The sequence below is a fragment of the Pelodiscus sinensis genome, chromosome 1 (assembly GCF_049634645.1).
Source record: "Pelodiscus sinensis isolate JC-2024 chromosome 1, ASM4963464v1, whole genome shotgun sequence".
Classification (NCBI taxonomy): domain Eukaryota; kingdom Metazoa; phylum Chordata; order Testudines; family Trionychidae; genus Pelodiscus; species Pelodiscus sinensis.
Window position 1 is genome coordinate 228,290,335 of NC_134711.1, and position 15,462 is coordinate 228,305,796.

The 15,462-nt window shown below is 41.6% G+C and overlaps 1 protein-coding gene across 5 annotated transcripts in view; it reads right to left on the reverse strand.

Moving 5' to 3' along the window:
* The window catches only part of VWA3B (von Willebrand factor A domain containing 3B), a 107,371-nt gene that overhangs the window by 77,085 nt on the left and 14,824 nt on the right, over positions 1 to 15,462 (reverse strand). For 4 of the 5 annotated variants that reach the window (XM_075916526.1, XM_025178626.2, XM_006137418.4 and 1 more), the window contains exons 7-11: positions 13,394 to 13,563; positions 10,736 to 10,860; positions 2,231 to 2,344; positions 999 to 1,195; positions 130 to 284 (exon numbers count right to left, since the gene is read on the reverse strand). In XM_075916526.1, coding sequence (XP_075772641.1) covers positions 130 to 284; positions 999 to 1,195; positions 2,231 to 2,344; positions 10,736 to 10,860; positions 13,394 to 13,563 — 761 coding nt within the window. Of the gene's footprint in view, positions 1 to 129; positions 285 to 998; positions 1,196 to 2,230; positions 2,345 to 2,461; positions 2,499 to 3,147; positions 3,217 to 6,277; positions 6,364 to 10,735; positions 10,861 to 13,393; positions 13,564 to 15,462 lie in introns of those variants that run through there. The other variant, XM_075916528.1, reaches the window with a different exon arrangement.

The following is a 15,462-nucleotide window of genomic DNA, read 5'->3' on the forward strand; positions in this document are numbered from 1 at the left end:
AAGATAATAACTGCTTTATAACTTTTATTGGGTGCTTACTAGTTGCTTCCATCAGCCATGGCTGTAAACTTTACACTTTTCTGCATTACTGCAAAGATCTGAACAGATTTCATTTGAAACCAAACTAACCTTCTTTCCATTTGTCCAAGAGCGTTCTTCATTCTCTCTTCATACTGCCTGTACTTCTCAGTAGAAACATACACATGAACCACAGATCCATCTTTCCAGTAAGTGTGTACAAATTTATCACAGTATTTGGCATGGATTATTTTTTTATTCGTCTCCTACAAGGGCAAGGTGTTTTAAAATGTGATCTCTGCAACATACTTAACAATATTTGAAAAAAAATACACTGAAAAGGCAGGGATCTATACCTGCTGCAACTGCATAGCTGCAGAAGTAGCCACAGACTATAAGCCTGTTCAAGACATTAGCTCCTGATAAGAAATCAATAGAAACTGTTTCCCTGTCCTCCTTGGCCTGCTCTTAGCTAGAAAGAACAGGAGAAGTAGTATAATGAAAAGTGCTCTGATAGAGTTTAGGAAAAGCAAGCAAAACACAGAATAATCCAATCCCACACATTTTGCTTTGAAACCCAGTAGTATTAGAGCAACTCTACCTCTCCTAGACCAATGTGGAACAGAGAAGAAACTGGTAAACATTCACTTGCTCTATTCTACTGAGTTATGAAGATAAGGAAAAGCAGGTTGAAACCATTCCCCCAGCCTTTATGGCGGATTACATGGTGAATGAGGAAAGAGAGGCTAAGATGCCCTTTTAGGGCAAAAAGAAGGTCACCTCCATTCCATTTCACATGAACCTTTTCATCCTGTTCCGTTAACAAAGTTTTATTGCAATCCTCCAAATAAGAATGGAGTGACAGACCACATGCTGTGTAAGAGGCTCATCTATAAAGTGTTGTCACAAGTCTGAGAAGCAGAAAACCAGACAAAAGCTAAAAAGATCACAGCATTTGAGGCATACTTAACAGTACTTACAGCATCAGTTTGTAAAGATTCATCCTCTGGCTTGGCTTTTATGTCAACCACCCCGTCAGCATGCCGAAAAGTGCAGTCAGCTAGTGCCTCATACAAAGTCAGCTTCTGAGCTTTCAAGCCATTCTTCTGCAACCACTTTTTAGAAGTTATATAATCCTCAGGTTTTGTCTCAAGCACTGGAGGGTCAGTTTTGGTTGCTGATTTGAAAACATACATAACTAGTTGCACTAAGTATAGTACACCAAAGAGTTTCTGTAAGCTATTGAAAAAGAAGATTAATATACGATACTTGGGCCAAAAATTACAAACCCGAGGCCTCTGTTTATCAGGGCTGGGAATGAGTGACAGGAGAGGGATGAGCTAACAGAGTTCAGCTATACATCATACTTGAATATAATGTTTTCTTTAATTAAATCTGGTGTATGATACAAATATTTTTAATTACATACAGTGATTATATATTAAAAGTACATTAAAACAGTATTAAATTTGCCAAGTCAAGCACTTATAAATTGGAACATGCCAGGATTAAAATTGTACATGTAACCTTAATTCAGGTCCTTTGCACATATTTATTAGGAAAATCTTGCACAACATCAGTATCTGGCAACCCCACAAATGGAACTTAGTTCCATAGTACTATTCCAAAGTATGTCCTTTCTTTCCCTGAATCCCTGTCTCATTCACTGCCAAACCTGTGTACTGAATGAAGCAGAAGTTCTGTAGAACTAATAGCATGTGATTGTGTAATTATACGCTGTACCTTAAGAACATAAGAATGAACATAGTAGGCCAAACCAAAGGTCCATCTAGCTCAGTATCCTGTCTTCTGACAGTGGCCAATGGCAGGTACCCCAGAGGGGATGAACAGAACAGGTAAACAACAAGTGATCCCTCTCCTGTCACTCATTCCCAGCCCTGACAAACAGAGGCCAGGGACACCATCCCTGACAATGGAGTAGTTTTTGCTGAACCTTTCCAAAAAGCAGAGAGCAAGCATGGAAAAATTCACCCAGAAAGTTTAACAAAGTTAAAATAAACTGTAAATTAAAGTTTATAAAAGTAAGCGCACAAAACCATAACTATAGATGTCACAACTGGCTCTGCTTATTATAAATGGTCTTAAAAAGAAAAATCATTCATAAGGAGGCAGTTCGTCAAAACGGCCCACATATGAAACAAATTAATCATGAACACAATGGTATCTTTCTATAGGGAACTATAAACAATACCTTTTCCAGATACAGGCAGGTCAGACTCTGATAAAATTTTCTGAAGTTGTATCAGTGCATTTCTGGCCTCTTCCAACTCTTTCCAGATCAGGAAAACATCTTCTCTAACACCAGCTGATGTGGGATAAATAATGCACAGACTTTGATGATTTCAGACAAACTCTGTTTTACATTTACACACGCTCAACAACCCTTAAAATCAATGGAATTGCCTGGGTACCACTTCATTACCTTTTCCATAGGGTCCCTTTGCAGGGGGAACTCTTGTCTTTAACAGGTGTTCAAGGAATATATATATATATATAGAGAGAGAGAGAGAGAGAGAGAGAGAGCAGAGGAGCATCAGAAACAATGCTCCATTTAAGGTGCGCTGCCTGGGGCATAGCCTCAGAATAGAGGTATACAGCCTTCTGAGTTGGGCTGTTGGGTTTTCGTTTTAGCTTGTTCCATGGTGAGAGGCAAATCCTTCTTCTCAGCATAGGGAAACTTTACAAGGAAATTCTCTTCGAAATCCCCTATGGTTGTTAACGCAGAAGGGGAAAATCCAGACCTTGGTTCTTTTTTTTCTTTTTCTTTTTTTTTTAATTAAAACTGGCTTTTATATGAGAAAGCCCAACCCTAAAATCTAAAAAAAAGCAGACATTTTCTGTTGCTTCAAAATCCTAAAACTACTGAGCATATATATTTGAAACTTTAACAAATATTAAAGCAGTCCTCTAAAGAGCAGAATTTTAGAAATATACATTTTATACATTCCCTCCTCTCCCCCACTACAACTAACCAAAACCTTAATTATGGGGACACTAATGATACCTATGTAATTTTTTTACATTGTTTTCAATTATGCAGATAGATACAAATCAAATTATTCAGTGCAAAACCCAAAGTTAGAGTTGATCTCTGGAATTAAAGGATACAAAAACTGAAAGTTCAAAGTTGAAAAATAGAGACAGCATGTAGTTCTGTTTCAAGAAGTCTACACAATGCTATGAATAAATTAGACAGAGTGGTCTGTGAGAACTTAATACTGTTTATGGAATGGATGGAAGAATGACATAATAGAACATATAAGAGATATAAAAGGATTAAATCATAAGTGCACCTTTCTCTACAAACATAATGCTGAATTACATATTACAATACTGAATTAATCCAACTATATCTTAACATCTTCTGGTCCTGTCCAGTGTACCCAAGCAATTACAGGATATGTCACACTTGATAATATACTCAAGCCCATTTTTACTAAAATAAATGACAGGTTGTACCTCCCTTACCCTGGACTCCAGTATGGACCACGGATGTTCCTGGACCACAGAGCCCAGGAAGATGGCGGTCTGGCGGCAGGGCAGGAGTACTGTAAGCGGCATCAGCGACTCTGTCAGGAGCACAGTGTTGATCTCCGGCCCTGGCCAGGGAGCTCGGGCTGTGCTTTGGCTCCAGAGGCTGGGGAACTCTAGCCCCAGTGGCAGCCAGGGAGCTCTGACCCAGGCTGCGGAGCTGCAGCCCTGTCCCTCCACCCGGCCGCAGAGCCAGGTGGCTGCGGAGCACTGCCCCAGCTGTGCAGCTCTGGCCATGGTACTCCTGCCCCGGCAGCAGTGGACCCAGGGGGCTGAGGCAGCAGCGGGGGCAGGCTGGAGCCCTAGCCCGGTGGCATCATGGCCACAAGAGGAGGGACCTTCCCTGGCCTGGCAAATCCTCTCCCTTGGGACCAATCAGGTCCCGAGGGTGCTGGACTAGCAAGGTCCAACCTGTATCAGTTAATCTACACTAAATAAACCCACTAATTTCACCTGTTCAATAAACATCCCAGAATTGCCTTATACGAATATGTATAAATTTTGCAAATACGGCAACACCATTTTAAATGTGAAATGCAGTTAATTTTCCACATCATATTTTATAATTAGTTTTTGTACACTGCCATCTCCTGGTATTTTCTTGTATTTCAAGAGGTCTGTTTTAGCAATGCAAGTTAATAGGAAAATCAAACTCATAAAAAGAACAAGCAAACTGAAACATTCCACAGCATAAAACTGAAAGCAAAACGTCTCTCACTGACCTCAGAAGAAAAATATTCTGATCAAAACGCTTGATTCAGTTTTATTTTATTTTTAAAGAAACGCCGCTTAAAGAATCAGAGTTGGCAAAACTAAAGCAGAGTTATATAAGAAAATAAATGTGCTATAAATTTGCAATCAGCTACAACTATCAGGCCTTTAAACATGCACTAGTCACTGTGATGTGGAAATAAAACTATAAAATATAAAATCAATCATCTGTATTACTAGAGGTAATGAACATAATGTTGCGCTAATGAATGCAACCTCCATTGATTTAATCAGAAAAAGACATTTCCTTCTCAAATCATCATCTCCTACTAAAGGGGTTCCAATTTAATTCTGTGAAGGTTTTTAATGTTTCCGTTGAAAAGCTGAAAGACAGTCACTTTTAAAATGTTCTGCTGGCTTCTCCGCATCTTTCTAATGTAAATGCTTTGAAAACTTATTGCTTGTACTGATGATGTTTCAGCATGGTGTTGGGACTAAAACAGGTCAGTTAAAACCATTCAAAATGGAGGCAGTGAACTTTGGACCCAAGGACTCCATTTTGGTCAGAATGCCTGTCAGCAGCTGGAGACTCTGAGTTGTGCTGGCTCTCATCAGCCATAACTGGTTTTTCCCAACAAGCAGAACATGCCATCACCTCAGAGTTTTGCACCACAGAAGCATTTTAAGGCCCTACGCAGCTGCTGAGGGGGTGTGGCTTCTTCCATCTATGCTCCTGTAAGCATCAGACCACCACAGCTGTGACAAGGAAGAGAGAAGAGTTAATATCAATGATCAGTGATCCACCACCATCACAGAAGTTCTCCACAGGGATCTCCCTGGAGTTCTTCCCTGAGAGCTTTCAATTAGCTCTAGGATAGTAGGTCTCAGGCCTTGACAGCACGGCACCATCCAGCCTAATACCACTGACGCCTCGAAATGTAAAAGGGGTTTATTTTCTTGGAGTTCTTTTCTGTCTTCTCTTCTTTTCATCCTGACCAAAGGGAACATTTGGGCCCAGGTGTCATGCGTCTCTGATGAAATCCCTACACTGCTATATACGGTTATTTAGTCACAGTTGAGTAAGGATGCTTACTATCATTTGTGTTATTGTTTTGGTTCTTCCTTAACATCCCCATTTTTCCCATTATTGTAATTTAATTCCCTAGTACATTTTTATCTTAATTTAGGGTGTCCTTTATTTACACATCACACTGGGAGAACACACTGAGGGGTTGCTTCAACCGATGGTAGATAGGGGAAAGGAGCCTGTATCCTCTGAAACAGGGTGCCTCCCTGATACAAGGGGTCACTTTTTAATTTATATTTTCTTAGTGGCCCTTGCCCCTAGGTAACAATGGGATTCAATATTTCACTGTAAATCATTTATTGACGTTTATCACTTCTTTCTTTTATGTCCATTTAATAGCAGATGTACTTGATGTCAAATCCGTTAGAAGATAAATGCATATGACTACAATCCAGCAACACAGAATATATTGTACCCAAGCAACACAACCAGGATTTACAAGACCAAGGACAAGATATCAAAGCAGGTCCTACCTGGTGTTTAGTCCCCCACATCAATCCAGTCTCTCCAAAGACTGCCTAGCATCATGCCCAGCAATGAATCCACCTGAAGGGATCAGCTCTCTCTTTTCTCTATCCCACATACGCAGGCAAATCCTCACACCCACACTCATCTTCTTCCACCTCAAAAGTCACAGAAAGAAAAAAAACTGCTTGAGACTCCCCTCCCCCCGAGAACTCTCCCTCACAAATAAAAATACTGTATAATAATATACACTTCAGTGTCCTTTATATGCACAGTCTCCCAAGTGATCGCAATCATACTGTCCTATTCTTCATCCTTGTTTTCTCCTGCCCTCCTCTCCGGTACTGGCTCTCCTGTTGACCATGTCTTAATGTTCATTTTTCCCATTAAGTATTAATAGTCCTCAACAGCAATGCTGCTGGGGCCCACTTTTATTGCAATTACCTGATTTTCAATCGTGGACATGGTATATCTGCTGGAAGCGGAGGGGGAAATCAAGAGCAGACCCACTCCCGCGGCACTGCTTGTCAGTTTAACTGTCTCCTTGGATCTACCTGAAGAACTCGACAGTTCCACTTCATAAAGGGAAGAGAACCCAGTGATGTCCATGGGGTTACATTGGAAATAGACAAAAGACAGCTGGACAAATATGCCTACAGTTTTTATATGGACTCTCTAATAGCAGCAGGAATGAAAGCTGAACTTAAACTTAGTTTTCTTCTGCCTGGTTTACCACTGTGTTGCACTAATTTTGTGTCTATGTAACGCCACTGATTTCAGCAGAATTGCACCAACATTAAGCAAGAACACCACAAAGGTAAATCAAGCCCCATATTTCCTTTACACAACAAGCTTTTAGTTCATGCCAAGCAAACATTTAAAATTGTATCACTGACTCAGTGTTAAAAGAGTAAAATAGTCAATTAACTGTGTTCAAATCCATACTAGAATAATATTTTAAAATTAACAACAGAACTTTAGAATTGAGCCCAAGACATTAAAAAACCTTTTACTAACTATTTACTACTTATTACAGTGCAAGACATGTACTTCTCAGTACAAATAAAGATGGGACTTTCTGCCTGAAGGGGATTATAACCAAAAGTAGTGATAGCTAAAATGCTCCAAAAAAGCAAGAAATAACTAAAAATTAAAATTGTGAATACTGCATTTTAGCTTGGTTTGATTGTGGACAGCAAAGAGAGTATAACTTCTACCATGTCTGTATATGTGTGTATACATATACACACACATTACCACTAACATTTTATCCTCAACAAGCACCCAATATCTACCTCCCAATTTCTGAACATCATCACACCTATTCCAAAGGCAATCTGTTCCAGTGTTAACCTCCCAACAGCTATCCCATATTACAGCCTGTTATTCCATGACATGAAAGTACCTTACAGCCACCAGCAAAACAAAAAGCCCTGCCAAACCAGCAACATTTTTAAAAGTGAAAGAAAGAAAGAAAGAAAGAAAGAAAGAAAGAAAGAAAGAAAGAAAGAAAGAAAGAAAGAAAGAAAGAAAGAAAGAAAGAAAGAAAGAAAGAAAGAAAGAAAGAAAGAAAGAAAGAATTGGAATATTAATTAGTTCTGTGATCACCTGACTCAGATCAGGCTTTACAAAGGGAGAATAGACAAATGCAAGACAATTAGACATTTTAAGTTGCTCAAACTGAGGCCAGGTCCACCAATAGCCAAAGGTCAGTTTAAGGTACATAGTTCCAGCTACGTGAAAAATGTAGCTTAAGTCAATGTACCTTAGGGTACGTCTAGACTACATGCCTCTGTCGCCAGAGGCATGTAGATTAGGCTACCAGACATAGGAAAATGAAGCGGCGATTTAAATAATCACCGCTTCATTTAAATTTACATGGCTGCCGCGCTGAGCCGACAAACAGCTGATCAGCTGTTTGTCGGCTCAGTGCGGCAGCCATGTAAATTTAAATGAAGCGGTGATTATTTAAATCGCCGCTTCATTTTCCTATGTCTGGTAGCCTAATCTACATGCCTCTGGCGACAGAGGCATGTAGTCTAGACGTACCCTTAAGCTGAGTTTCATTGCTGTCCTCACAGAGGGAGGTCAATAAACACTCCTGTCGACTTCCCTTACCCTTCACAAAGAGTAGGATTTCCAGCATCGACAGGGGAGCCTCTAGCATTCAATTTAGTGGATCTTTAGCAGAACTGCTAAATCGAACTCCAGAAGATCGACTGCCACAGCATCTATCTTCTGGGAAGTGAAGATGTGGCCTTATTTTGAATACAAGCCAAGATGGGGAATTTAACTTCTTCCAGCACTTCCCTGCCTCAGTCACTGTGTGGCAGTAGAACACAGCAGCATTATTTAAAATGTTGATGTTTAAAGGCAAAACTTCAAAAATTAACCAGGTACACTAGGTGGGGCCAAGGGGTTTGAAGTGTAGGATGGGACTCTGGGCTGAGGCAGGGGTTTGGAGTGTGGGAGGGGATACAGGCTCTGGACTGAGGTGAAAACACCAGGGTGGGCCAGGGTGAGGGCTACACCTGGAGGTACCAGCTCAGGGACTGGGCTCGGGATGAGCCCCAGGCTGAAGCCAAGAAGTTCAGAGTACAGGAAGGGACTCAGAGCTGAGAGTTGTGTGATCCAGCCAATGGAAGTTGCAGAGCTGATGCTCAGGATTGGGGCAGTGCATGGAGCCCTTGTGACTGCCTCTACACCTAGAAGCTTGAGCAACATACTCTCTGCTTTCCAGGAGCTACACAGAGCTTCATAGGGACCTTGCCAGCCCTGTACTAAGGATGTTAAATTGTATATAATTGACTAGTCGAGTAGTCAATGGAATTTCCATCAACTACTCGACTAGTCAATAGTTACTTGCGCATTCCACTAATCGATAGTCATTTCCACATCCCGCTGGGGCTCTTTTACATTTCAAAGGAGGAATGCAGAACTCCGCGTGTAGCCTGGGGCCAGTAGGAAGTCCCACTGACTCTGGGCTGCACGCAGGCATGTCAGCTTTGAAGTGTACAAGAGTCCCCAGCAAGGACTCTTGTGCATTTTAAAGCCATGGAGCCCAAGGTCAGCGGGGAACTCAGTGTTCCCCGCTGACCCTGGGCTCCATGATGCACTGAATGCCGCGCAGAGCTTGGGGTCATCTAGGGACTCCTCAGCTGACCCCAGGTTCCGAGCAGCACTTCCCCAGAATGGGATCAGCTGGGGAGTCTCCAGTTGACCCTGCGTTCTGGGGAAATGCCATGGGGAACCGAGGGTCAGTTGGGGGTTCACACCGCTACCCCTTTGAAACACTGAGGTGGTGTTTCAAAGGGCAGCCACAGCACAGCTGATCCCCGGTTCAGCTGTGTGGCGCTCCCCTTTAAAATGCCGCCTCGATGTTTCAAAGGGGCAGTGCCGTGGAGCCTGGGGGTCAGCTGGGGACTCCCTAGCTGATCCCAGGTTCCCCGTGGCATTTCCCCAGAATCCAGGGTCAGCTGGGGATTCCCCAGCTGATCCTGGGTTCTGCTGAAATGATGCAGGGATCCAAACTTTTATGATTCAGTCAGGTCTCATGCTCACTTTCTAAATGGCTACAGGATGTGAGAATTAGACCCCTGTCTGAAATTAACGGAATGTTCTTAAGTAGTTCATTTTTCACTCACTGAAGAATATTATCTGAGCGGGAGTAAAAAATGGAGTTTTGTATTTGCCAAAGAATGACACTCTGTGGGAACCTCGAGGACTCTCAGATATTTTCATCTGTGAAATAGCCTCCTTCAATCCATAAAATGGAACAAAAAGATTCAGTTTACTGCTGTTGTATTCACAATGCAAAAAGACAGCATCAGAACCTCCATGTCCTTCTCTTTAATGTACATAAAACAGCACATTCAGAAAAGTAAATCTCTAGTTCTAAACTGATGTCACTCAGTGGTGTGAAAAAAAAAAGCCCCGAGTGACAGGTTTCACCAGAAGAAGCACAGCACTACATCAGTGGGAAAGCTTATACCATCAACATAGCTACTGCCATTCCTTGAGGTGGATTTTACTGCGTCAATAGGAATGCTCTCTCTCACAGGGATAGAGTGACTATACGAGCAATATTACAGCAGCGCAGTTGCATCAGTACACCTTTGCCACTGTAAACATAGCCTCAGTTTCCAATTATTTCCTTTTACTTCACATATGCAAAAAACACTTTCTAAACATAGTAGGGGCTAATCAGCAGTTCTATTATTATTGCCTTCTGCATCATTCAACGAGGCAACCTAACACAAAAGACTTCAGACGTGCAAGAACAGAGTAATCATGTCAACATATTTTCTGCTCCGAAAGGATTTAGAATTTAGACACAGCTGGAGCTTCCTGATTGGCTGTCAGTGATGCCATAACCATGACTATAATGCTTAGTAATTGCACAGGGCTAATTTGCTTCCTTTTTAACTTGTAAATGCTAGTCCACAATAGCACTAAGACATGCCATACAGTGTATTTCAAAGGGATTACTTCACTTTTGGGTGATTAAAGCTACTCCTCATTCATCTTTAGAAAAAGTGGCATAGAAGTAATTTCAGATATGCAGCATACCTTTATCCATCTATTAAAATGCTCCCGCCACATCCCCAGCATGGGTATAGCTGCGCCTTTCCCTCTTTCCAAACAAAATTATCTTGTTTTTTTCTCATCTCATATACACAAATCTTTGTCCATTTCTCCTTCCTTCTTCCTCCTCCCTCTGATTAATTGCATGGTTCCCTCCCTTTTCTTCAGAAAGACCAGCCATTTGTCCTGCCCCCTCTCCCAGATGGCGAAGTGGGAGCACTGCTCAGGCTTATTTTTATTAACACTTAGCTAAATTTCCTAAATTGTACTGTGATTCTTCTGAAGGTTTTAAGAAAGAACAGCCTTTATTATTTTTACCTATAGGCACCTTTCCTTTCAATTTTCTTAAATTCTGGGTAGTCTTATTGTCTCCATCCTCTTCACTCTTTTGTACAAGTCCAATGACATCTATGTGGTCAGTTCTCTCAGCAAATGCATGGAATCTGTAATATAAAATAGGTTTTCACGTCTAAGTAATTTATGTAAATCATCCTTAGTTTATCCCTTCATTATGTACCTCTGAACATCTTTGCTGTCCTTCTGTAGAACTCATTGATTTCTTGTTACTCTATATCCATATAGTGAAGAGGCCAGAAATTGGGTACTTGAGAAGAGGGAATACCGTTCTTCAATATGAAGACACTAGCATAAATGCTCTGAATTGTTTAATTATTCATGTCAATGCATCAAGCTTATTATTAGCTCTTACCTGATGCAGCATGCTGATCAGGAATATTTTTTCAAGTATCCAAGGGTATGTCTACACTAGCTCGTTAATTTGAGCTAGGTAGGCAAATGATGCGACTGGAGATGCAAATGGAGCCCAGAATTTAAATATCCCGGGCTTTATTTGCATGTTCCCGTCCAGTCGCCATTTTGAAATTTCACTAGTCTGAACTCACTGCCGCGCAGCTACAAGCAGCAGTGAAACATTAATTCGAACTAAATCCTTAGTTCAAATTAACTGTTACTCCTCATGGAATGAGGCCCAACCAAAAAAAAAAAAGACAATTGGTTGCCAAGCCTCTGGCAAAGCATATAAGTAGGAGATAAACTTTGTGCAATATATCTCAAATAAAAAGCCCTTTCCAAAAGCCACTTGGGACTCTGGGAGAGTTTCTACTAATGGACAAGACTACTCCATCCATGGTTCAGAAAAAGAATTGGGGGGAGGGTAAAACAATGATTGTTTACTATGCACCTGAAACCATATAGAAGGAAGGACAGAGGGAATCTATTGATATAAAAAGAGGAAGTGACAATAACTGTTTTCTCTTGCAGGTGGTGATTACCATGGGACATATATTATGCACTGCTTTGGGGTCCATGGTATTCATGATACAGCAGAGGAACAAGGTTGTGACAGTGCACAAAAGGGAGAAAGCCACACTAGCCTTATGATTTCCAGATAATCATGCAGGACAGCCTACGTAGTTTGGGTACAGGCAGAACTGCAACCAAGGTGGAAAGTTCTGCAGCACAAGCAAGTCTCAGGAGCAGGAACTTGGACTTAGGGACCCAAAAGGGGCAGTGTGCTTACATTATAGCATGCATTTAACAGTTACTTTAGCAGATCATCAAAACCTACTACTGCTCATGAGTCCAGCTTCTATGCCAGGAAAGTGACTGAGATTTTGACCTTTTCTCTGAAAGTGATTAAGAATAGGTAGAGTACCACCACTGCTTCTGAACATACTGGCATGTAATAATACTTCATATTCTAGAATGAAAGCAAGATGAACCAGGCTCAGAAATGGAAGCAGGATCTGACAATGGACTAATGATAAGTTCAGAATATCATATAATGTACAATAATATTACAGATAGCATTTGGTACTCTACGCTGAATGCAACCAATTTTACATTCCCACAGCAGCTCCATCATGCAAAATGTGTGTGTGCGCATCTGTAGGCAAACAGTAGTAAATGTAGTGCAAAATTTCAGATAATAAATGGATGGAGTGGAACTGGAGGAAATTTGGTGGCCTGAGAAGGGAAAGAGAGAAAAAAGATACAGGAATAATACAAGGAGTTGGGGCACTGGGCACATCAGCATGGAATCATATGCTGCTCTCACTCCACTTTCCTTAGAATCATGACATCTATCATTTCGTGATCACTTTCACCCGAATTGCTTTTAAGTTTCAGATTAGCAACCAATCTGAAATTAGCAACCAATTCCTGTCTGTTAGATGGAATTAAGTCTAAAATGGCTATCCTTTCAGTTATTTTACTCCATTGTGTGAAACAAGAAATTGTCCCCAATATATCCAAGAACTTGTGGACATGTTGTACTTTGCCATATTAGTTTTCCAACACTTACCTAGCACAGCTGCTAACTATGATCACTGCAGCCTCTGCGTAACTCTACAGATTGTAATTAAGTCAATAATATGTTTGCTTTATGGTTATTTCTCCAACCCCACTCACCCATTTCATTGTCTCGTCTACCTCCTGTGTCTTGTCATAACTTTAACTGTGAGCTGAAATAGAGGTTGTCTTTTTATTATGTGTTTGTACAATACCTAATACAAAAGGGTTATGAATTCCTCACTGTTGCTGACAGCTATTACTGCAATTCAATATAGAAAACAAATTAGCCAGTCATCTGTTTCAGCATATTTGTGTGTTCATCTTTTTTTCCTACACCTTTTTTCTGCATAGCCAAGAATAGGAGGAGTTGACAGATAGCTTACTGTACAAATGAGAAACAGGCTTAAAGAGAGACCAGGAGTATATGGGTGGAGGGGGATTTGGTCTGAGAACGAGAACACCTGAATTTTCATTCCAGCACTAACAATCATTTCCTCTATGATCTTAAGAAAATTACTTAATCTATGTGTGTCAGTTTTATCATTAGTAAAATTGGAATAATACTCACTTACCTCCCAGGTAAGTTGTATGGAGTCACATGTTCCTATTGTATAGTCCTTCAAAAGTACTGAAATCACTAACTAATAGTAGTGTTCTCCATACCTTCCAGAGGTTAGATGGCTCAGCTCCTTTAGGAAAAGAATGGTTTCTTCCTCCTTGGCATTAAAAGATACTGTGTGGATTGGGTATGGGCTGTTAGAAACCTTCTGCAAGAGTAGCTGCTTCATGTCCTTTGGAAAATCACCCACAGCAAAGTAATAAACAGCTTCAACCTATGGTAGATACATTATGCATAGTATTAAAAGAAGAATAGGAAGACTTATTTTGTGTATAGCTGCTTTGGATTTATTCTAACGCTGCATTGTGTTGACATGAGGAAAGAAAAATCAGAGCTGATTCATTATGAGAGCCATGAGGCTAACAGAGGTTGGGCTCTCCTCCTCACTTACACTGGTGCAAAGCATAGGTGAGTCAGTGGAGTTACACTAGCATAAAACTGGCTGAAGTGCCAGATGAACCAGTCCCAATGCCATCACACCATAATAGCAGAGACAGAATATGGCACTAACTGCGGCACCTCAGGCACTGTGTATGTATTGGTAAATGATCACTTTTAAAAAGAAGCCACTCTAGCTCCCCATGTACACAGTAAGGAGCTCTGGACCACACACTAAGGGAAATAAGAGAAGATAATACTAACTGAGCCTGGGAAGGTATTCAAGAACCAATCTGCGTCTTCATGCTGCGGTGAGGTATAGCAGCACAGAAAAACAGATTCAATACTCCATTAGATCTAGTGATTGTTTCCTTCTTTGCCTTCTAAAGGGTATGTGTACCCTTTAAACTGAGGCTGTAAATCCAAGTTCACGCATGCTAAAAGTAAAGTGTAGGTTCAGTTGCAAAGTGCTAGGAGAGGCTAGCTATCCCGAGAATATACCTAACATGTTGGACCACTATATACTTGAGTACCAAGCCTGTCCCACCATTCACACTGCCACTGCTACATTATTTTTAGCAGAGTAGCTCAATCAGGGCTAGCACGTGTATGTCTCTTTGAACTAGGAATTATAGCCACAGCTCAAAATGTAGACACAACCTTAAAGAGCAGGGGAGATGACAGCTAAGCTGGACCCTAGGGCAAGGTGGGGGAGTGTGAAGGAAACTGGCTCCATGCTCCCAGAAGCAGCGATGTTAAATTTAGATTAACTAACTAATTGGATAGCCAATGAGATTTCCATCGACTATTCGATTAGTCTATAAGGGCACCTCCACCTTTGAACTACCGAGCTCTTGCTACAGTTCAAAAGCGGAAGCTCTGCAGGGAGCGGGGGCTTCTTTTTGAAACGTACAAGAGCCCCATTAGGTCTCTTGTACATTTCAAAAGCAGAATCGCAGCAGAAGTGGTACAAGCAGAGACTGTTTCAATCCCCATTCGCACCATTTCCACTGTGCCTCTACCTCCCCTCCCCCCTGTGGAGACGGTGTTAGATAGAACTGACTTTTAAGCTGGCTCCCCCTAGCACTGGCTCCTGCTCCACCCCCTTGCTGCCTCTCTCCGTTAGAGGCAGCAAGGGGAGGGGGAGCGACTAATCGACTAGCCAATAAGCTTTTGCTTATCAGCTAGTCGGTTACATCGCTATCCAGAAGGGGTGGGGCTGAGGGCAAGCAGCCCTTAGTGCTGCCCAGACAGCAGTGCCCCTCCCAGCACTGCCTGAAGCATACCGCATGGTGCCCCCACCACTCCCAACAGCCCTAAAAGCTGCCTGGAGCACGGTGACAGTGATTTAAAGGGCTCAGGGCACTGCTGTTGCCACAGCAGCAACAGGAACCCTAGGCCCCTTTGAATTACCAGGCCCCAGGGCAACTGCCTCCTTTGCTCTCCCATTGGCAGGCCTGTTGATGGAGTTCTTGTACATTTCAAAAGGAAGCCCCCGCTCCCTGCAGTGGCTTCCAGTTTAATTTTCATATCAACTTACACCAGTCAATACTCATCCAGGGTGACATCCATCCATGGTAGAGAAACATTAAGCCTATATCCCACTTAAAATAATTTCTTAAAGTCAAGACTCAAGTGGAACCTTGTATTCACCTTTTGCATATCCCCAGTGGAAACTGATAACTCAGTCCGAACTCGGAGGACCAAATGTACTACTGAATTTGCTTTAAGCAAG